The sequence below is a fragment of the Sciurus carolinensis genome, chromosome 10 (assembly GCF_902686445.1).
Source record: "Sciurus carolinensis chromosome 10, mSciCar1.2, whole genome shotgun sequence".
NCBI classification, from domain to species: Eukaryota; Metazoa; Chordata; class Mammalia; order Rodentia; family Sciuridae; genus Sciurus; species Sciurus carolinensis.
In genome coordinates, this window is record NC_062222.1 from 53,089,435 (window position 1) to 53,113,103 (window position 23,669).

Genomic DNA, 23,669 nt, shown 5'->3' on the forward strand with positions numbered 1-23,669 from the left:
TACTTTCCCTCTTCAGTGAATAGAAGTTTCAACACGTTACTAACTGGGTTCTTCCAGTCTTCTGTCATTCTTTTCTCTTAAGTCTCAGCAATTCATAGCGAATGGAAACAGAAGTTACATTAAAAAAAATAAGATAAAAAACTAAACGCAGAAATTCCACAAAGCGCCACAGGCCACTTCTGAACTGAACAGTGCATTTCAACTCTTGTCCTCTGAGGTATTTTTAAAAAATAACTGGGGCGAGAGTGGGGCGGTTGGGGGCGGGGGTTGGTGTCGTTTTCGTTTTTAAGATTGTAATTCTCCTTCGTTAGGGAAAAACTACGTATCTTTGCCTAGTTTCTTCTACAGACTGCAAACTCCTTAAGGGAGGTGGAGAAGAGAACGGTGTTCAGTGGCTTTTCGTAAATAATAGCTATTTGACCTATTACCAAGACAACAGTCCTCCGCCTGCTTCCCAGATCCCGCCTCTGAGGTCTGCTCCTCACCCGGCACCCAGACCTTCGGAATCCCCTCCACCCTAGAGCGGTGGGCGCGCCTCTCTCCCCCAGCGCCGCGCCGCAAGTGGAATGGTCCATGACGTCACGAGGACACGGCTCAATCAGAAGCGGCGTTTGGGAATTTTTGAACTTAAAGGCGGGGCGGCCCGTGGCTCCCGAGTGCCGACGGTGCGGTGCCGAGTCCTCTGACCCTTTTTCGGGGCCCGGGCTGGCGGAATGGCGGAGGAAGCGGCTGTGGCAGTCTGCGTGCGAGTTCGGCCGCTCAGCAGCAGGTAGGTGGAAGGACAGTGGTCTGGTCGCCAGTGCGGCGTCCGGCGCGGCCTAAGTCGAGGGGCGAGACCTTGGTTTTTCCCAGAACTGCTTCCTTCTGGCTCCGGTGCCTAGAAACTCGGCGGCTTTGTGCCAGGGTTTCCTTGTCTGTAAAGTAACCGGGAAATCGAAACATCTAGAAGATACATTCTAGTTGCGGGATTCGCTTAAATCTTCATCAGGTTTGCTGACAGTAAAGACCTTTCACCCCTGCCCTGTCTTTCCTGCATCTGTGCCTCCTTGTGCCTCCCTGCCTCCTCGCCCTGGAGAAGTCGTGTCATAGTTACTTATTTTGCACTTAACTGACTCTCTCAACTCTCTGGAATAAGGACTTGCATTGCATTTAGATGTTCAAGACCTTATCCATCCATCCATTCATTCAACAAATTTTACTAATAATTTTTTTTAATTACACTATACTGTTCTAAACAGATAATAGCATCCTTGTCCTGTGGATCTTTCCTTCTAGTGGGAGGAAACAATACGGTAAACAATGTTAAGTGGTGATACATGAGTAGTAAATGCTATTGAAGAAAAAGCAAGAAGGGAAATAAATGAAGTTTGTTGGCTTTGCTAGCCTCTGGCCTTCAACTCAAAATGCTAACACTTTTTTCTGTTTGAAAAATTGTTATTGAACCCAACCATCAGTTTAACAAATGAGATTATCAAGATTGGAAATTCCATATTTTTAAGAAACTCATTCTCTTAACTGGGGAAAAAACAGCTACATAAATAAGCCATTACAATACACTGAGATGGCCAAGTGGAGAATGTTTGCTAGAGGAATCATTAGCCTATCAGAGATGACAGTTTGGGTGGGGCAGGATGGTGCCAGGAAAGTCCTGATACTTTTCATGAATGAAAGAATAGGTAAGTTACTTAATAGAAGGGAAGAACATGGTATTCCAGGCATAGAGAGGTTAATCTAAATCCATCATTTTAGGGAGAATTTAGGATTACAACCTGTGTTTGACACTTAGGGTGTATGTAGGAATTTAGAGGAAATTGAGGTTGAAGAGAAAAATGACATGATCCATATGTCTTTTGCCATGCTATGTATTTCAGAAGTTTCCAAAAGGTTTTTAAGGTTTGAAGCAACAGGACATAATCAGAGTTGTATTTTGAATCTATCCCTTCAGCTGCCACTTCTGGGTGAGAGGTTGAAAGTGAAGGGCTTCACAAGGAAACTCCCATGAGAGGGCTGGAGTTCACTAAACCCCGTCTTAAGAGAGTTGAACCCTGAAACTTCCAACATGGATTTTCCATCTTTTCCTTGCATATGTGATAAGTTATTACCATCTTTTGTTGTTGTTGTTGTTGTTGTTGGTACTGGGAATTGAATCCAGGGCGCTTTACCTCTTTTTTTTTTTTTTTTTTTTTTTTTTTTTTTTTTTTTTTAATTTTAAGACAAGGTTTTGCTTAGTTGCTAAGACTGGCCTCAAGTTTGTGATCTTCCTGCCTCAGCCTCCTGAGTGTCTGAGGTTATAGTCATACAATACCATACTTGACTAATTGTTACCATCTTTTAAAATGTTCTTCAGAACATGAAATCTTTTAAGTTATCCTTCCTATAACCTGACCTCTGTGATCAGTTATATTATACTAAAATGTAGTGTTTTTGTTCTTTTAGAGAAGAAGAACTTGGAGAAGCTACCCAAGTTTACTGGAAAACTGACAATAATGCTATTTATCAAGTTGATGGGAGTAAATCCTTCAATTTTGGTAAGCTTATAATAGCATCAAAAGTTAGCTTGTTATCCTTTTACTATTAAGAATACAAAGGCATATCAGTAATACTAGATTTGTCATTAAAGATTTGTAAACTGCTTCACTATTACCAAAGAAATTATTTATCCATAATGTATGAAAAGTAAGATAATAAATTGCTGTTTAAAGCACAGTTATAATCTTACTACCTTATGGCTAAGACTAATGTTTTTCTCCTTTCACTAATTTATTTGTAGTCTAAAACTCCATCATTAAGATCTTTCAATTTAGTATACTCTTTTGCAGTTATTTTCAAGCTCTTAATGAATGGTGAAGATGTTTCTTCTTTATCCGCTAAAATATATCAGGGACCCACCTCTGCTTTTGAGGAGCTTATCATATGGTGGGAATAAAGGTATTAAATTCATGATGAGATAAACTTTGTGGGAATTTTTAGTGGAGGATCTAATTTAGTCCAAGTATCCAAAAAAAGTACTACTACACTGAAACTTGAACATTAGCTATGCCAAAAGGACTTTGAGGCCTATAGGTAACTAAATTGATTTCTTTATTGACTGAACATGTATAAAGTACTGACCATGTTCCAGACATTGTTCTAAGCAGTTCATGTATATTAACTCATTTAATCTTCCTGACAAGTGTATGTGACAGATACTGTTGCTTTCCTCATTTTAATGAGGAACCAAAACAGAGGGCTCCATGCTAGCAGAATTGCTTCCAAGGCTGGACAAGGTCCACTTAATAACCTTAAGAATAAAGAGTGTTGCTGTAAAACCACAAAACCGACAAATAATGTTTTAGAGCAGAGAAGTATAGAAGATAAAATGATTGCTGATAAATGACTGTTGGTATTAGCATAATTTTTTAAAATGTAAAAACGGTATGTACCAGAGATTGTAAATCTAAATTAAGGGATACCCAAGCATTCAAACTCCTAAACTATAAGGTTTGGTGGCTACATAGTCATCAAAGATTTGGACTCATCCACCTGCCTGAGATAGAAGGCATTAAAATTTGAAACATCTACCAGTTCCCCTCACTCTGAAATCATGACACCCGAGCAGCCTTCAGGTAGCACTTGTGTTTCCCATATACGAACCTACAGGGCAGAATGTGGTCATGATACAAGCAGCCTGATCACAGAATTTCTCAGGGTAAGTCAGTATATTTCCCTCCTGATTTACACAACTGTTTCCTGTGAGCTACCACTGAAAGAGTAATCCATTTTTTTGTGTGTCCTAGCAAAAGCAAAGAAATCAGATCTTAGGATGCAAATGCTACCCTTTATCTAGCCATTACCAGACAAACAACTGGTCATTTCCTGTCACTTTAGTTTTGTTCAGTGCTTTTCTTTGAAATGTCTGCATTCTTGATTTAGCTTGAATGAAGTTTTCTAGGTCCATATGTTGTGAAAATTAAAATTTCTCCAAGCATAGTAACAGTTTATATCTTCTAGGTATTAACCATATACTTATAATAATTCAATAAAGATGATAATGTGTGCCCATTTTACAGATTGAGGCACAGAGACAATAACCCCCTTGGTCAATGTCACAAAGCTTAGATTCCAGAGCTCCATATGCCTTATTGCCATTTGAAAACACAAAGGATGGATGACTTGTGTTTTTTGTGTGAGACCAACACAGTATCTTTGGGGAGGATATTTTCAGAAGATAAAAAGGTCAAAGAAAATACTTTCTTAAATATCTTGTCATCTTAGATCCTGACAATTTTATTTCCTTGAGTGATTACTAATTCACTAATTTACTAATGAAAACACAGTTGATTTGTTTGATTTAATGTTTGTTTTTCTTGTTTTCTTAGATCGTGTCTTTAATAGTAGTGAAACTACAAAGAATGTCTATGAAGAAATAGCAGTACCAATCATCAATTCTGCTATACAAGGCTACAATGGTTTGTATTCCTTTGATGCTATAGAAACATTTTATTCTTGAGCATCTGCTCAGCAAGCATTGATAGTTTTACTCACTGTAGATTTATTTTTAATCTTTGCATGTGTATTTTTTGTTTTTATAGGCACTATATTGCCTATGGGCAGACGGCTTCAGGAAAAAACACATACTATGATGGGTTCAGAAGATTGTTTGGGAGTTATACCCAGGGCAATTCATGACATTTTCCAAAAAATTAAGAAGGTAATAACTTAGCTGACTTCCTAGTATACAGATAAAAGTAGAAATAATTAGATAGCAGTCTTAAGAGTTTTTCTCTTATAATAATGAAAGGAAGCAGATTTCCACTTATCTCTTGAGTTCCATGAGATGGGAAAAAAGGCAGAGCACAGGATTCACTTTTATCCTCACAAACTTACTTTATAGAGCAAAGTTGTTTCACCTTCTTTCATTCTTTCCCCAAATCCTGCCTGCAAGAGTAATACTCCCAACAAAAGGTAAGCATTAAGTACTAGCAAAATCAGAATGGTTGGTTCCACATTACCTTTGTTTAGCTCCAGGGGTAAGGAACAATAAAGTAGATGTTGGTAAACAAGAAGAGAAGCAGAATGCCAGAATACACAATTAGTTAAGAGTTGGTTTAAGTTAGCATTTCATTAAAATAAGAACATCTTTTGTTAGGGTTTTACTTTGACCCTGGAGAGATGGCACACTTTTCATTTTTCTGAAATAATACTTTTATATTTTTATGTTTGTTATTAACACAGAACCATGAGTTTTGTTTGTTTTATAAAGATAATTACCTCCATACCTCTTTAATAATAGTGGATAGAGTGGATAAGCATTCAGTATTAGGTTTTCATAAGTGGATTCTTTCTGATGCTTTTACACACATTTTTCTCCTAGTTTCCTGATAGAGAATTTCTCTTACGGGTGTCTTACATGGAGATATACAATGAAACCATCACAGATTTACTCTGTAACACTCAAAAATGAAACCTTTAATAATTCGGGAAGACATCAATGTGAGTATTGAGTTAGGTGACTTTAAAACAGATTCACTTATTGGAATTGCTCTGCTTATTTTTTTTAAAGTATTTTCTTTTTATTTACTTTTATTTCTAGTTATTTTTCTATTTCAAGTGTTTATAAAGATCCATCTTTTCAGTAATATGTTTAGTTTTAAAGTACTGATAGCTGTAATATTTTAGATTAAGTGCCTAAAAATAGCAAGATGGAAACATGGGGAAATTTGCTATGTTTTGATGTACCCAGTAAATTGTGATTATTCATAGTTGCTATTTTTTTTAACAGAATAATCATTCCATTTTTTAACTTCCTCAAATTCTGAAACAGTTCACACCGTCTTTTTGAAAAGCAAACTTACAAATGACTTTTTTTCTAATCTTTCCATAATTACACTGATTTCAGAGGAATGTATATGTTGCTGATCTCACAGAAGAAGTGGTTTATACATCAGAAATGGCTTTGCAGTGGATCACAAAGGGAGAAAGTAAGACTGCTGTATGTCTTTGAAATACTTACAGAAACAAGTAATCACATTTTTTATTATTACACTAAAATAAAATAGGCTTCAAATCACACTTGTTATTATTAGGCTAACATAAAAATCAGTGTTTTCCTTGAACTTTAATATGTATGTAACTTTAATATAACTCCTTTTTACAGAGAACAGACATTATGGAATAACAAAATGAATCAAAGAAGTAGTCGTTCTCATACCATTTTCAGGATGGTATGTAAGTCTTCCTCCCTATATTAGATCTTTCCAACTCAGAATGCACTAATTTTCTACAAGTTGCCTTTTCTGTCTAGATTTTGGAAAGCAGAGAGAAGGGTGAACCTTCTAATTGTGAAGGATCTATCAAGGTATCCCATTTGGTGAGTACTAATGAATCATAATAATGTACTATATGGACCACAACAACGTGTATTTAGCCGTTGGATGTTTGGTTTAATGAGAACTGTTAACTACATAGGAAAATATATGTATAAATTGGCAGTTTAACTAGTCTTATCAATAACATCAGATTATTAGCAGAAATATTATAGGAAGAATTTAGAGAATATTTCTTTCTGTTATATCTTGGCTACCATCTTCTAAAATTTAGATGTAAGGAGTTGAAGATTTCCTAACCACGAAAGAAGTAAGATTCTTTTTTATACATATCTAAGAGTTTAAGTAATCTTGGAATTTGAAGATTTTTTTTTTTCTTTAACTAAATTTCAGACTTATGTAATTAACAACAACAAAAAAACTAGATAGAATGGATAAAACAAATTACATTATTCAGGCTTTTTCCTTAGAAATAATAAGAGTATATGTTTTGTTCTATAAATGGTGTTTATGTTTGTTTGTTGAGGTTTTTTGTGTATTTGCTGGGTGCTACAGATCCAGCACAGGACACTTGTGTGCTAGGTAAGTGCTCTACTACTGGGCTATGCACCCAGCCCATAAAGAAGGTCGAAGACTGTAAATCCCTTGAAGAGTGATGCCATGTTCATCTTTGTAGCCCCAATACTTTGCATATTTATTGCAATAAATATTTACTGAACTTGAGCATTATGTAAACTTTCCTTTTTTTCCACCTAAGTAAACCTCCCTTTCCTTCTTGCTACATTATACCATAGTTGTCTCTTGCTCCTTTCTTATCTTTTTTTCATTATTGATCTATTCTTCATCTTCAGCGACTAAATTCTTTTTTTTTTTCTTTTTTCCTGTGTGTGTGTGTGTGTGTGTGTTTATTGATTCTTTTTAGATTTACATAACAATAGTATTCATTTTGACATAATTTTAAAAGCATGGAATATAATTTGTTCTGATTCAGACCCCTTTCTCTTTTCTCTTCCCTCCCCCAGTTCCCTTCCTGTTACTCTACTAATCTTTCTGCTATTTACTTATAGTTTTTTTTTTTTTAATTAATATCTTGTGGATGCACATATCTTGTGAGATTTACTGTGGTATATTCATATATGTACATAGGAAGGTTAGATCAGATTAATTCCACTGTCTTTTCCTATCCCCTCTCTCTTCCCTTCCCTTCTCTCCCCTTTGTTTACTCCATTGATCTTTTTCTATTTTTGATTTTTACTCCCTTCCCTTATTTTGAATTAGCTACTGGATATCAAAGAAAGCATTCTACCTTTGACTTTGGGGGACTGGATTCTTAACTTGGCATGATAGTCTCCAGTTTAATCCTTTTACTGGCAAAAGCCATAAAGTCATTCTTCTTTATGACTGAGTAATACTCTATTGTTTATATAGACCATATTTTCTTTATACATTTATCTGTTGAAGGACATATAAGTTGGCTCCATAGCTTGGCTATTGTGAATTGTGCTGCTGTAAACATTGATGTGGCTGCATCATTGTAGTATGCTGATTTTAAATCCTTTGGCTATATTCCAAGGAGTAGGATAGCTTGGTCTTATGGTTCCATTACTAGTTTTTGGAGGAATCTCCATACTGTTTTCCAGGGTGGTTGTACTGATTTGCAGACCTACCACCAATGTATGAGTGTACCTTTTTCCCCACGTCCTTGCCAACATACACTATTATTTGTATTCTCAAACAGTTCTGATTTGCATTTATCTAATTGCTAGAGATGTTGAACATTTTTTCATATATTTATTGACCATTTGTATTTCTTCTTTAAAGAAGTGTCTGTTTAGCTTCTTTGCCCATTTGTTGATTGAGTTATTGGGGGGAACATTGTTTGTAGTTTTTTTAAGGGGAGTTGTTTTTGTTGCTTTTGATGTTAAGTTCTTTGATTTCTTTGAACATCAATGTCCTATTTGAGTTACAGGTAACAAGATTTCCTTTCATTCTAAAGGCTGTCTCTTCATGCTCTTAATCATTTCCTTTGCTGTGAAGAACTTTTTTAATTTGATGCCATCCCACTTACTGATTTTTTTTTATTTTACTTCTTACACTTTAAGAGTCTTGTTAAGGAAGTCAGTTCCTGAGCCAACAGGTGGAATGTTGGACCTACATTTTCTTCTTTTTTTTTTTTTTTTTTTTTTTTCCTTAACAGTTTTCTAATAACAGCTTCAGGGTTTCTGGTCTTAATCCAGTTTTGAGTTGAGTTTTGTGCAGGGTGAGGGGGGTTAAAATTCATTCTGCATATGAATTTCCAGTTTTCCCAGCATGATTTGTTAAAAGGGCTATCTTTTTGTCTTTGGCAACTTTGTCTAGTATGAGATAACATTTATTGGGTTTATTTTTGTGTCTTCTATTCCATTGGACTTCATACCTATATTAATGCCAATGTCATGTTGTTTTTGTTACTGTACTTCTGTAGATTTTGGGATCTGGTATTATGATGCCTCCTGCTTCACTTTTCTCACTAAGAATTGCTTTGCAAGGCCTAAATTCTTTAGCCTGATATGGGATGTGATTTAAGATTACCTTATTTGATTTGAAAACTACAGGGAAAAATTAATCAATGGTATGTTTATTTAGTTTCAGATTTCATGAAAGAAAATTCTTACTATCCAGTTCTAACTTTAATTTGTTTTTGGTGTAAAAAGTGTATCTCTTATTTTAGTAGACTTTAATATTGTTTCAATTTAACAGCAATAACAACAAAAATCTAACTTCTTCCAACTCTGGTGATGTGTTATTATAATTTTAACTTTTCTCTTAGACACTCCTAATGTATTCAGTGCTGTATTTGGTGATTTTTCTCACCTTCCTCAATGTTCTGTTGTCTGTGATTCTTGGATACTATCTGGGGCATCCCTTCAACCTACCCACTTCCTGTAAGAGTCTTCTTGGAAAGAAGTGATCCTTGAACAATCACCTCTTTGGAGGTGAACCTTTCCTAATTGTCTCCTGACCTTGAGGGAATGAAAATATCCAGGTTCTCTCAACTCTAATTCTTCTCCATTCTCTTCTGTGTCCTTTTCTTCTGCCCTTCTAACAAAAACTTAGAAGTGCTCTGTGGCCTTTCTTACTTCAGATTCTTGCTCTCAGTTATTTTGTCACCATTTCTGTATTAAAGATTACCGAATTTTTATCTACAGTCTCTGAAATTACTGTAATTATGCATCCCACTGTTATCTCAAATTATGGAATATATAAAATTAATTTCTTACTACAGTAGTGACTATTCCCATTTTTTCCAGGAAATCCAGCATAATCCTGGTCAAGTAGGCTGGAAACCTATATCAGTTTTAATTCTAATTCAATTCATCTTTTTTGGCCTTTTCCTTTGTTCCGTTGTCTCATTTTTTATTATTATTATTATTATTATTTTGATTCATTGTACACAAATGGTGTACAACTTTAATTTCTCTGTACACAAAGTAGAGTCACACCGTTTGTGTAATCATACATGTACATAGGGTAATGATGTTTGTCTCATTCTATTATCTTTCCTTACCCTGCCCCCTCCCCACCCCCATATTCCTCTATACAATCCATCCTTCCTCCATTCTTGCCTTATCCACCCCACCCCCTTTATGTATCATCATCTACTTATCAGAGAAATCATTCAGCCTTTGGTTTTTTTGGGCTTGGCTTATTTCACTTAGCATGGTATTCTCCAGCTCCAACCATTTATCTGCATATGCCATAATTTTATTCTTTATGGCTGAATAATATTTCTTATTGATTCCCTTTGGGTACATTCCTGTGGTATATTCATTTAGATCCTCATTTCTCTTGAATTACTATATTGATCCCTGGTACCTGACCTTCAAGACCCTGGTCTTCCTTCTTCAGTCTGTTATGTATAGGTTTGAAATATATCTAAGCACTGCTTTTATTATGTCACTTCTTGAATAAAATCTGGCCTCTGTTAACCAATCTAGCTCTTCTTCCTTCTACTCCACGTGAGTTCCTGTCTCAAAGATGGGGCCTTTGGTGTCCTTGGATAGGAGTGCTTGTTCCCACATCATGACTTCACTCATGCTGCTTCACTCCTTAACCACTTTGCTTTTTATTATGAATCTAAATCATCTATAGTGGATACTATGTAAGGAACCATTAGACTTCTGATTATTTTAGAGAAGAAAGTATCTTAGAACAGTGGTACATAATTATTTGCCTATACCCTGAAAATCTCCACAGAGAAATAAATAACTTAAAGCTCTATCTTTTAATGCATTCAGAATATATACAGAGCCTTTCTCATGCTGTGAGCACAGTGCTGGGCTCTGAGCTTAAAATAATTAAGAACATATTCCTCTGCTACTTAATATACAGATAATTTCCATTGCTGCCTCTAGCCCAAGATGCCATCATCTCACCTGGATTCCTCTACCAGCCTCCTACCCTGACTACCTGCTGCCACTCCTGTCCTTTTCCAATCCATTATCCACTCGAGAGCACAGTTGATCCTTCAGAGAGTTGAATCCCTTGTGTAAAACCCTCCAATGGCTTCCCATTGTGTTAGGAAACCCGGAATTCTTAGTCTTGCTTAAGAAGCCCTGCATAATGTAATCACTGCTTCTCTTAGCCTGTGTTATTCCTACTTAAGTTCACCAACTACACCACACTTCCCTTTCTACATAAAAACAACGTGTAGAGTCTACTGTGACTCAAGATGATATATTATTTCAAGAAGAAACATGAGAATTTAGATGGAACATACAGATATGCCTTGAATTAAAAATGTTCTTTCAGTAGTTTGGACTTTATTATTTCAAATTATCCTTCCTAATGGTTTATTTTTATTTGTCCCACAGAATTTGGTTGATCTTGCAGGCAGTGAAAGAGCTGCTCAAACAGGAGCTGAAGGTAATGAGAACTAGTAAAATAAATTAGTCTTAATGCCTTCCTATTTTATGGGATAAAATGCTACAGAGCATTTTTTAAAGCTGATAAATTAATAATAATTTTCTGTTAAAAGTCCCTAACACAAAAATCAGCATCTGTATCTGGCTAATTATTTTCTTTGAACTATTATAGCATATATTAAAGAACTAAAATTATGTAATTAATAAGATCATATTGCTGGAAAGCCCATGAGAAGCCTGTGAAAACTATCTAAATTTTTATAATTATTAAGGATATTAAGAAAGGTAGCTGAGCATGGTGGCACATGCCTGTAATCCCAGTAGCTCGGGAGGCTGAGGCAGGAGGCTTGCAAGTTCAAAACCAACCTCAGCGATTAAGCAAAGCTGTAAACAACTTAGCAAGACCCTGTTTCAAAAAATAAAAAGGACTGGGAACTTAGCTTGTTGGTAAAGTGCTTCTGGGTTCAATCCCTAGTACAAAAAAATAAAAGAAAAGAAGGAAGATAATAGGAGGCATCTTTCCTGTACTAACATTTTGATTCTAGGATACTACAGTAAGTATGTACAAATTCTTTCTTTGCACCTTTGCCCTTTCAAAGTTCATGTGGATTAAAAAAGGTTAGCATTGAAAAGAAAAGGAGACTTTTCTACTATGTGAAAAATAATATTGCATATTGTCCATACATATCTATCCAGGGAGAATCTTAACATTACAGGCAAATTCAACTACATGGGATCTAGTTTCTCATGGCAAAACTGGCTATTTTGTCCAGTTCTCCTTAAATGTGTAATAAAACACATGAAAAGCCAAGGAAAGGAGGTGTGTATAAAATTAATATATAGATATCAATAACTCTTATATTCAAAACCAGTTAGAATGATATGTGGACAAAAGTTATTCACATTAGTAATGTAAAAGATATGACACATAGGAAAACCTGATATCTCAACTAGGAAACTCAACAGATTGCACAGAACCAATGTAAAGAAAAATTTAAATCAGCCCTGAATTATAGAGAACTGTTTGTAAAAATGGAAAAGCACACTTAGAAGATTCAAAATCACAAAAATGCCAGTTCTTCTATGTTAATTTCTGGATTTAATACAATCCTAATAAAAACATCGAGTCTTTTTTTTTTTATTGTTTAAACTAGGTATGCTTATTTTAAAATGTGTATGGAAAAATTAAAAATAGACTAACCAGGTGACCTGGAATTTGTGACCTCCTGCCTCATCCTCCCAAGTAGTCCCTTCTCATTCTTAGTAGTCTTTTTCTTACTGCTGTTTCTCTCAGATAATAACTATTCTGATTCACTTAATTGGTAGAAGGCATAGGAAGATAACACCTACTAATTATATTAAAGGTGGGCTCAGGTCCAAACCAAAGCACAGATTTTAGCATCTGACTCTTTGATGTCTAATTTCTCTTATCATTTACTAATAAATAAGTTAGTCATCTAGTTTGGGGGAGTCAATTTTGATTTTTTTTTTTTTAAATACAGGTGTGCGACTCAAAGAAGGCTGTAATATAAATCGAAGCTTATTTATTCTGGGACAAGTAATCAAGAAACTTAGTGATGGCCAAATTGGGTAAGTTTATCCCATTACACACGTACACTTTGCTCAGGTTTCTCATTAGGTTGAAAATTAAAACATTTCAGTAACACTAGAGTTTGTATTCTTCCACATATTCAAAAGCTTTTGGGATTCTGTGAGCATAGCTTCTAATACATATGACTGATCTACTGAAAATACTTTCTATTATATGTTTTAATTAGTAGTTTTGATTAATTAAAATAATCCTATAAAGAATTAATTTTAAAATTAAGTGTTCTGTTAAAAACCAACCACTTTTGTAATTAAAAACTTTCTTAATCTTTTTCTTCCCAAACTTATTTCTTGTTAAGTGGTTTCATAAATTATCGAGATAGCAAATTAACACGAATTCTTCAGAACTCTTTGGGAGGAAATGCAAAAACACGTATTATCTGCACAATTACTCCAGTATCTTTTGATGAAACCCTTACTACTCTCCAGGTGAGTTTGATTTTTTTTTTTTTTTTTAATATCTCAACTTAATATGGAGGACTTTAAGAAGAAAAACATCTACTAAAATTTGGTGTACTTTTTTTAATTGAAATAACGCACTTGTAATAAAATTGATATATTATCTACTAAATAGCATTCCTTAATTTTCTAAGACTTCAGTCATTTGTATACCCACCTCCACAATTTTTGCCACATCCAGTGTTATTTTGACTAATTGACTTGATAATTTCTTCAAATAACTTACTTTTTGTACTTAATTTATGATAAAAGAAAAATGTATCAGTCCTATGAATGAAAAACTAGGATTACTTACCACAAATAAAAAGTAACTAAAATAATATATATAGTTTTGTATGTATATGTGTGTGTGTATAAAACAATATAGGTCTTGAATTTCAACTAGCTATTACCTGCCTTGGTTCTGAGCTGAAAGCCAACATTTTCTGTTAAAAATGAAGGAAAGGAAAAATGAAAAACATCAATGCAAAAACTTTCTCAATGAAGAATTCAATATTATTTAATGGTCACCTTGTTCCCACTTAAAGTTACCTCTAGTACTCATACTCAAGACATGGATTTAAATAGCTATTGAGCACTGCCAGTGGTAAAAGATAGAAAATAACATTCCTGACTTCACAGAATTTATAGAGCAGATAAGATTTGTCTTCCAACATGATTGCCTTGGATTAGTAGTTAAGTGGCTAACAGTTTAAAGGAAGAGGAGATACTTTCTTCTGGAAGAGGAGTTTTAGAGTACAGGAAGCATCCTGGAGGGGTGGATGGGATTCCAGTAAGCCAGTGTTTATAGGTTCTCTATTGCATCCATCTTCAAGATATTTTTTTCAGCTCTCCTGAAACTCTTGACCAGAGTAAGTTACAGAGCATTGTTAAAAGGACAGAATGCACCCCATATTCAGAAGTATTAAGTCATCTGGGAAGAGTTTGTTTTGATTTATTGTTTTCAGAGAAACTTGATTATAGGAAACTTAAATGTTATTAATTATTATAATTTATTTTAGTATTAAGCATTTTATACTTTTGTATTTTTTCCCAGTTTGCTAGCACTGCTAAATACATGAAGAATACTCCTTATGTTAATGAGGTATCAAGTGATGAAGCTCTCCTAAAGAGATATAGAAAGGAAATAGTGGATCTTAAAAAACAGTTAGAGGAGGTATGTATGGATCATTTATTTCAATAAATAGAACTTAGAGTGATGGAGATTTGCCCCCCAAAATTTTAAATTCCTGAATATCTGTGTTACTACAACTTAAGTTTAAAACAAATAGTTTTTAACTAAGAAGAAATCATCTCATAAAAATTTAACTTTACTGTAAATTGAAAAATTGGTTTCTTAAAATTATTTTGAATTTTTTTTCATTTCCAGAGAGCAAGCCTTAAGATTTTTTTTCAAATGAGTCAAGTAGAAATACTTTCTTAAAAATTTTCACAAGTATATATTGAATTAGGTTCAAAAAGAAAGGCCATGTATGGTTACTTAAAACTGCCTTCTGTATTTTCACATTCTACTGAATTCCTCTTATAACCCTTTAGATAACAGCCTGATAATAGAGCATAATCAACCTATCATTCTAATTAGTTTGTTTTAATCATGGTCCCATATTTTGTAAAAGTCTAATTTTAGTGATCTTTTAAAAAATTATCTAAGAAGATATCAAACAGTCTTACAAGATGAAAAAGTACATGTGTACCTTGGCTGTTGGTAAACAGATTTTAACTTTTCTGATTTATGCCTGTTATTCATATATTGATAGCAATTAATAGAACTGTTTTAACAATGTTCTTATATTTTATGTGGCATATAGAATAGAGACATGAGAAGAAATGTCTAATTTGCTTTATTATAAGTTTGAGAAATTATTGATTATAGTAACTGCATGTTAGAGTTCTACACTTAGAGTATATTTTATTTCAATAAAACTCAAATTCTCTGAGATCACATATATATTTCATATTCTATTTTTAAGCTACTTTCAAGTTTTAAAATCTAGCTACATTTATGTCGTGACCAGCACGACCAAACTCTCAAGTTCTGCGAGGGGCGAAGAGGGATTGGAAAATAAAGATTCACAGACACAGATCTTGAAGATTAAGCTGGGATCAGGTGGAGCCTACTCTCTGATGGAGATGCAGGTCTAAAGAGTCACGCCAGCAATCTTTATTTATATAATGTCTCATTATCACGTTAAAGACTATGCAACCATTATTCTTTGTAATCAGAAAAGTTATAGAAACTAGGACGTCCTATATAGCTTTTCCACAGTTTCAATCAACAGTTGCAAAGTGCAATGTTAGAAGCTTTGTGTAGCTCTCAAGAAAGTCCATTGTTTAAAGTTCTATAAGGCAGGCAGGAACTGAAGAAGCGGAAATGGTGAAACATTGTGGTTGTCTAGCATAAGAATTCTTTCCTTCCCAGAAGGTGCGTGCCTGAGATCAAGGTTAGAACTGATAGGGCTCTTGGACAGAGCCTCCTTATCCAGGGCATTGCTACAGCAACTAGACATCCTGTGCCCTTGCACAGAAACATTGCCAGGAACCAGTCATGCCACAGCCATGAGGTCATCAGAGACCCCTATCTCAGTAACTGCTCTCCTATCCTCCATCACCACTCTCAACCCATTTATTATTTATTATTAACATAATCCATTATTACATTACAGGTAAATATAAAGACTCGGGCCCAAGAAATGGAAAAAGACCAATTGGCCCAACTTTTGGATGAAAAAGATTTACTTCAAAAAGTACAGGATGAAAAAATTCAAAACTTAACACGAATGCTAGTGACTTCTTCTTCTCTCACATCACAACAGGAATTAAAGGTAAAATTTAAAAGATAACAGCCTAAATGTGGTAGAAAATAGAATAGGCATTTCTGTTTATTCATTATATAGTTTTGCACTTCTTATTCCTTTATACAACATATTCAAGAAACCCAGAACATTTGTGTTTGCCTATATGTCAATACTGCCTAAGATGTTCATGAAAAATTCCCTGTTCCTAACTCTCACATGTAGCTATTCTTATTCAAGAAGTCTAAAATACAGTTAAAAAATCTATTTGTAATATACAAATGATTGGGAATCATGGGTCACTAGGGAAATGTTTTTGTTTAAAGAAACAGAAGTATTAATCTAGCTACAGGAAAATTTATCTAGTATATAAATCAATGTAGTGATCAATATTCTAGCTTATTTGTGTGATTTTTTTGTTTGTTTGTTTTAGGGTATGATGTTATGACTAGGAGAATGTTTCCTGAACTTAAACTGACTGGATTTGAATTCCATTTCCGTCAATTCCTAACTCTTGACATTGGCCAATTTCTTTAATTCCTTTTGCTGTAATTTCCTTATCTGTGGCACAGCTTAACATTCACCTCATAGGGTTGTTGTGAGAATTAAGTAAGATAATTCATAGAGTGTGCCTAACACAATTCTTCCCCCACAACAAATTTAGTAAATGTAAGCTATTAATATTGTTAATAGGCACTATGTACAAGTCATTATACCAAGTGTATAAGAGACATTCAAGAACTATTGGTTGACTGAGTATGAATAGAAAGTAACCCCATTACACAGGGAGGAGTTTCAGGAAAAGACCTACATAGCCAAAAACTTGGAGCTGTGAAAATACATGATGCATTCTTTGGACTGAAAATGTTCTGGTGGCCAGGTGATATTAAACTATAATGTGATATTTGAATGTGACATTATGCTAAGGACATAACAAGAGCCTTGTATATGATGTTAGAATTGCAGGAAAAGCATGACTGCTATTCATGTCAGAATAGTTGGTCCCTGACAAGAAATGTGGCCCTGGAGAGGGAGCAAATCGAATAAATTGAAGGGCTGTTTGTCTGGTAGACTTGGTGATTGAATGTCAGGAGCAGAGAAAGGAATAAAAAGGTATCCAGAGTGATGCAAAAGCTTTGCTTACCCTCCTAGGAAACTGGTAGCAGAATTTGTTAAGTGACAATAAAAAACAGTAGACATGCTTGGAATATCTTGTTTTTGAGATGTCAGGCATTGAAATTGCAACATATGGAAATAGTGTGGAAGATGGGCCATGTAATCAGTTTGGGTACATGCTCCTACAGATCCAAATTGAAATCATAGGAAGAGATGAGCTGCTTCTGTAAGCAAGCTGAGAATGAAAAGTTCAGAGTGACAAGGACAAAACCCCAAGAAACTTTTTAGATAAAGGTAGAAAAAGAAGAATCCCTAAAGGGGCCCAGGGTTAGCTCTAGGGAGAAGGAAACCAGATGAATATGGTAGCTGGGAAGAGAATATTTCAGGGAAGGAGTGGTCGTTGTTGTCACATTCTGCCAAGAAGTTAAATAATAGACAAAAACTCTTTGAATTTAGGAATAATGAGCACCTTTATAAAAATAATTTATGTGGTGAGGATGAAAGCTGCCTTACTATGAGTTGAGATAGATGAAAGAGAAGGAGCTACCCCTGTACAAAACAGCAATTTCTTGAATTTCAGAGAGTACAGAGGAAAGGATAGGTATCAATTCAAGTGTACTTTTGTAAGTTTAGTTTTATATTTTCTTCGTGAAATAGGTTCACGTTTTCTGGTGTGATGGCATTTGGTGCCATCTGGTGTGTGGTAGATAGAATCACAAGTTTACAGATATACCAAGAGTTCAGATTAATCTGGCCCTTGTAGAGAATGGAAAAGACAGCTGACAATGGGCAGAGAAGTCCTGCCAGACAGCATAAAGGATCCAACTGATGTCTGGCTGTGTGACTTAGCAGTGCTCAGGAGGTTAATACAGGTTCAGAAGGCAGCATAATTCATCTGAGTGTACAGTGTGTGGTGTAGGTGTGAAGGACAGGGATTTCGAGAATATTGACCTCAAATGTCAACATAATTGAAGTAATGACCTATGGACTCTAAGACGATGATATGAGAATCAAGAGAGAACTGTCAGGAAGAAAGTCCCTATTAAGCTAACCAGTTAAAATGGTATTGAATAAATGAGGAAGAAGGATAGCAACTATGATGAGAGTGGGAGATCTAAGTCTTTGAGTTTCAGATAATGACAAGATTCAGGTGTGGCTTTGGGAGCAAATGGAATTAAGCTGAGGATCATTGGAAATGAGGCTTTATATATGACTGGACTTTGCAATGTAGACTGTGGAAAGAGCTGCCTATGTTAAGTAGAAGGGTAATATGCAGTGAGGCATGAAAGCAGGCAATGTGTCCTGGGGAAGAGAGCTACTCTTAAGAAGCTACATGGTGCAGTGGTTGCCTGGATAGGCTCTACTACCAATTGATTGAACAACCTTATACAGCTTCCCCCACTTTTGGGACACCTAGCTTATCTATAAAAAGGATACAGTTAAAGATCCTAACTCATAGGATTGTTAAGAGAATCAAATATTTGAGATGATACTTATACCCAGGAAGGGTCAAGAGAAGAATGTTGACTGCAAAACCTGGAAAACACACGATTAAGAGGCAGGCAGATCAAAAGATGTAAAATGGGCATACTGTAGCAGCACAGCCACCTCGATGTTTATAGCGGCACAATTCACAATAGCTAAATTATAGAATCAACCCAAATGCCCATCAATAAATGAAATTGTGTGTGTGTGCACTATCTGCTCCTTCCCAGTTAGAGCTAGTTTGGCAAAGGTCTATACACATGTGTATATATATACACATGCACACACACACAATGGAGTTCTCAGCCATAAAAAGGAATGAAATTATGGCATTTGCCAGTAAATGGGTAGAAATGGAGAATATCATACTAAGTGAAGTAAGCCAAACTCAGAAATTCAAAAGTTGAACGTTTTCTCTCATATGCAAAAGCTACAGTAAAATAAAGGAAAGGGGGAGGGAAGGAGATAAGGTAACATAAGATAGAGAGAAGATCAGTAATATAAAAAAAGGAGATCAAGAGGCAGAGTGGAGGGATGGGTAAAGAGAAGCAGTGCAGAATGAATTCTTAAGAAATCATGTTATGTGCATGTTATGTGCAGGGAACTTCCCCTTTATGCATAGGTAAAAAGAACCAATCAAATATAAATAAATAGATGAGCAAAAGGAAGTCTATTAGAGTAGAAGAAGGAGAATGGAAGAGGAGAGGGAGGATGTCGGGGAGACAGGAGAGGAGTCATGACATGAAGTGGAGTCCCATGCATGTATGAGTTTGTTGGAGTAAAAACAACTACAATGTCTAACTATAAAGTTCTGATAATTTAAAATAAGAAGAAGAAGAGACAGGCACAGGAAGAGAAAGCAGCAAACAGTGATAAGGACTACTGGGTGGGTAGGGTAAGAAACAGGTGTTGGAGGCCCCTGAAGGATTGAGAAAGAGGACAAAGTAGGAGCAAAAACAAAAGGTTAACTAGAGGCAAATAACCAGTCAAGAGAATTTTCCACAAAAGCAAAAGCAGAGACTTGAGTATCTTTGAAGCTCAGAGCAGGACACCTGTGAAAATGACAAATGCACAGATAACAGAGGGAACACGATCCCAAAAGAAAAATGTAACAAGTTGGGGAGCATTGGCAGAAGCAAATTGGAAAGCAGTCAGCATTATGATCAAACCTGTGAAAGATTTGCTAACCAAAGGAAAATCAAATGGACTACCTGTGGAATTACTCCTGTCTGCTCCTTCCCAGTTAGAGCTAGGTTGGCAAAGGTCTAGCTTTAGGTAACTGTGGTCTTAACAATACCAGCCGTCCCTTCTGTGTAAAACCAGAGGTCTTAAAGAGTTGACTCAACAAGTTCCTTCAAATAAATCCCAGTAGCTTAGGAGTTTAAAAAATGAAAATTAGAGGTTGAGGGGGTGTAACTAAGTGATAGAACACATGCTTAGCATGTATGAGGTCCTGCATTAAATCCCCAGCACCAAAAAAAAAAAAAAAAAAAAAATGTCAACAGTAGTTTTATCAAGTTTATAATGGATTTAAACACTGATTTGAAAACTTCTAGTATGTTTTCTTACCTTAGAATGTCCTTAGACAAGTAATACATTAAAGTAGACCTAAGAAGTCTACCAAGTCAATGGTTTTAAAAAACAGGAGCTAGTTCCCTTGTTTCATGATATCTCAACACAGATCTGTGTAAAAGTAATTTTGATTTTATTTTTTTCTTTAGGCTAAAAGAAAACGTAGAGTTACCTGGTGCTTTGGCAAAATTAACAAAATGAAGGACTCAAACTATGTAAATGAATTTAATATGCCAGCAAATGTAACAAGAAGAACACACAAGAGTACTGTCACTATGTTAGGAGAAATTGATGAATGTGAGTGCCTACATTTATAACTCATTGTGGTAAACACATTTAAGTAAAAATATATGTATTCTAGATATGATCACAATGGAGATTATGATAATAATTTGTGATTTTGAAAAAGTAAACATTCATGAAACTCTATTCTAAATTTCTTAAGAATAATGCACTATAGTTGAATCACGAGTCAGGTGGTTTTGTTTATTTTTTTCTTCTAATTATTCAATTAAATTAGTACAGTATTCATAACATCTACCTTAAACTTGCCAATTTTCAAAGGGTGGCAACTTATATAGGAATCTTTAAAAATTGTATCTCCAGCATTATAATCTATTTTTTAGGGGCATTTATAAATCTACTTACAGTGATCAGATCTCATATTCAGAATCTGTGTTTCTTACCTATATTGTATTAAGGATCCTACATTTTATCACCAATTCTAACCAGCTATTTTAATTCACAAAGTAATATAACTATCACATTTGTTTTTAATGTTATCTTGGCATTCATACTCTAAGGACATATTAGCTAATATGAGCTTATAACCTTTGGTCAGAATTTTTTTTTTCTTTGTAATCTTTTTAATTTGACTATTAGGGAATGTTATATGTATGTTAATAGAAAAATTTTTCTTTTTCCTCAAATTTTAGCTTTCTGTTTAGAGTCTGATGTCTTCAGTAATACTCTTGATTCATTAACTGAGGTAGAGTGGAATTCAGCAACAAAGCTACTAAGTCAGGTAACTTAATATATTTTACAGAATACGATCTTTTTCACTCTTCTTTAAGTTTGTTTGTTATAGTACATTATCAGTTCTGACTTAATACCAGAGATAGTTTAGGCTCTAACAAAGATTTCCCTCACTTTTATATTTTAGTTGATAATGATGTGACATTTAGGAGAAATCTAAAAATTTTATAAAGCTGGTAGTGCTTCTAGCTCTTTACCAGCAAATCTTAGTATCTATGATGTTTTTTAAAATTTCATTTTGGATTTGGAAAACCGCATAAGGGTAAAAGACTGATTAGAAGTTCAGTGAATCAGACAAGGGAATGAACAGAAGGGAGGGGGCACAGGAATAGGAAAGACAGTGGAATGAATCTGACATAACTTTCCTATGAATACATATGAATACACCACAGTGAATCTCCACATGGTGTGCAACCACAAGACTGGGATTCTAATTAGAATAAGATATATATATTCCATGTTTGTATAAATATGTCAAAATATACTCTACTATCATGTATAATTAAAAAGAGCAAATTTTAAAAAATTATAAAGTGTCAAAATTCTTAGGTATTCAATAAAATAATGATAACATCAGAGTGGGATAGTTTTGCTAGATAATATTGAAAAACAAAAGTAGGTATTACTCCGTATCCGTGGGATGGGTTCCAGTGGTATCCACTGATACCAAAACACATAGATGCTGAAATCTGTTAGAGAAAAAGGCCTTAGTATTTCATATAACTCATGCACATCTTCCTATATACTTTAAAATCATCTCTAGATTCCTTATAATACCTAATACAATGTAAATACTGTATAAGTAGTTGTTATTCTGTATTTAGGGAATAATGATAAAGTATTGAGACAACCATTGGAGGCCTAACTACATTTTTAATCTGAGGCTCGTTGAATCTTTGAATGAGGAATTCATAAATACAGAAGGACAATCTTGTATAGTTTTATCAGAACTAAGCAATAAACAATACTGTAGTGAATAAGTCGATAATTTCAAATTCCAAGTTACTTTCTAGATTGCTCATGTTCAAAGACATGGTTGTATAAATGTATTTATTATAGAAAATTTCATTTTAATTCTGAAATACAATTTTAGTGCTGATAATTATTGTTATCATTAGTTTGTGTCTATAAAGTATAGTCAAAATACCTTTGTGTCCTTGAGACATAACTGGAGAATTAGTTTTTAAAGAAGAAAAAGGAAAAAAGAAATCCCTGATTTAGCTCTAAGTATGGTAAAACATAGTCACTATTAGAGATTTAGAAGTATATAAGTCCATTTCTCTTTCCCAAATTCACAGTCATCTGAGAAATAGAAGTCAGACCAATTAGTAGTTAAATAATGAGCTTTATTGTGGTGAAATGGGCTTCCTAGTATTTACTCTACTTTCACAGTTGGACTTTCCTTGTCAGGCACAGGCCGATTTATGATTTATTTACATGATTTTTATTTATACCTTTTTAAATAAACTGTTATTCTAAATTAGATAGTCTACCAAAATATAGACCATTAGAAAGATATGAAGAAGAGAATGGCCTAAACCATCAAATGACTCAAAGTTAAATTATATTCAGCTAATCCAAATTTTAATTGAGGAAGTAAAGAATATGTGATTTGAACTTCCTCTGAATAAAATTGTTTATTTGTTTATAATAGGAAAACTTAGAAAGTGAATTGAACTCACTCCGTGCTAAATATGATAATCTGGTATTAGACTATGAACAACTGAGAAGAGAAAATGAAGAAATGGGATTGAAATTAAAAGAGAAAAATGATTTGGATGAATTTGAGGCTCTAGAAAGAAAAGCTGAGAAAGATCAAGAGGTAAGATAGAGTAACATGGAACTATACTAAAATCATACTTTTAAAAGTATCATTTCCTTAAGGATATTTCTAATACTGAGTTATTATGGGTCAGCTTCTTTTCATACACGCACACATACAATTTAGAGAATTTAAGAAATATTTAGTTTATATTGTTTTTAAAATTATTGTATGATCTGGGGAATAGGCTGGGGAATATCTTATGGAAATAAGTATCATAATTATTTTTAAATAATGGAAAAAAAAAATTAACATCTGGGGGAAGCTTTCATGAATCTACCTTATTGATGGATTTGTCTTGAGGAAACAGTTATCAATATATTTTTTTTAATTTTTTTTTTTTAGTGTACTATAAATTTCATCTACAAGCATAACTATTTCCTACAGAGACCAATAGGAATTTTAAGATGTATTTGACTGTTTTATGTATGGATGCTAATTCCTAATGAATTTCTTTTTCTTTAAAATTTATATTCCTAAATAGTTTGAACACTATTAGAATAGTTGGAGAAACAAATTAATGGAGTTAAATGGAGAAAAACAAATTTTCTAAGCATATGATATTATGCTA

General features: G+C 34.3%; 1 protein-coding gene across 1 annotated transcript in view; it reads left to right on the forward strand.

Annotated features, from left to right (window-relative positions):
- The first annotated feature begins 713 nt into the window (after nucleotides 1-713).
- Nucleotides 714-23,669, forward strand: part of Cenpe (centromere protein E) — a 68,382-nt gene continuing 45,426 nt past the window's right edge. The window contains 18 exon segments of the mRNA XM_047566612.1: nucleotides 714-769; nucleotides 2,437-2,528; nucleotides 4,359-4,448; nucleotides 4,572-4,690; nucleotides 5,354-5,432; nucleotides 5,435-5,472; nucleotides 5,879-5,960; nucleotides 6,137-6,151; nucleotides 6,154-6,203; nucleotides 6,284-6,349; nucleotides 11,159-11,210; nucleotides 12,712-12,799; nucleotides 13,117-13,246; nucleotides 14,313-14,432; nucleotides 15,940-16,098; nucleotides 20,391-20,538; nucleotides 21,177-21,265; nucleotides 22,931-23,098. Coding sequence (XP_047422568.1) covers nucleotides 714-769; nucleotides 2,437-2,528; nucleotides 4,359-4,448; nucleotides 4,572-4,690; nucleotides 5,354-5,432; nucleotides 5,435-5,472; nucleotides 5,879-5,960; nucleotides 6,137-6,151; nucleotides 6,154-6,203; nucleotides 6,284-6,349; nucleotides 11,159-11,210; nucleotides 12,712-12,799; nucleotides 13,117-13,246; nucleotides 14,313-14,432; nucleotides 15,940-16,098; nucleotides 20,391-20,538; nucleotides 21,177-21,265; nucleotides 22,931-23,098 — 1,641 coding nt within the window.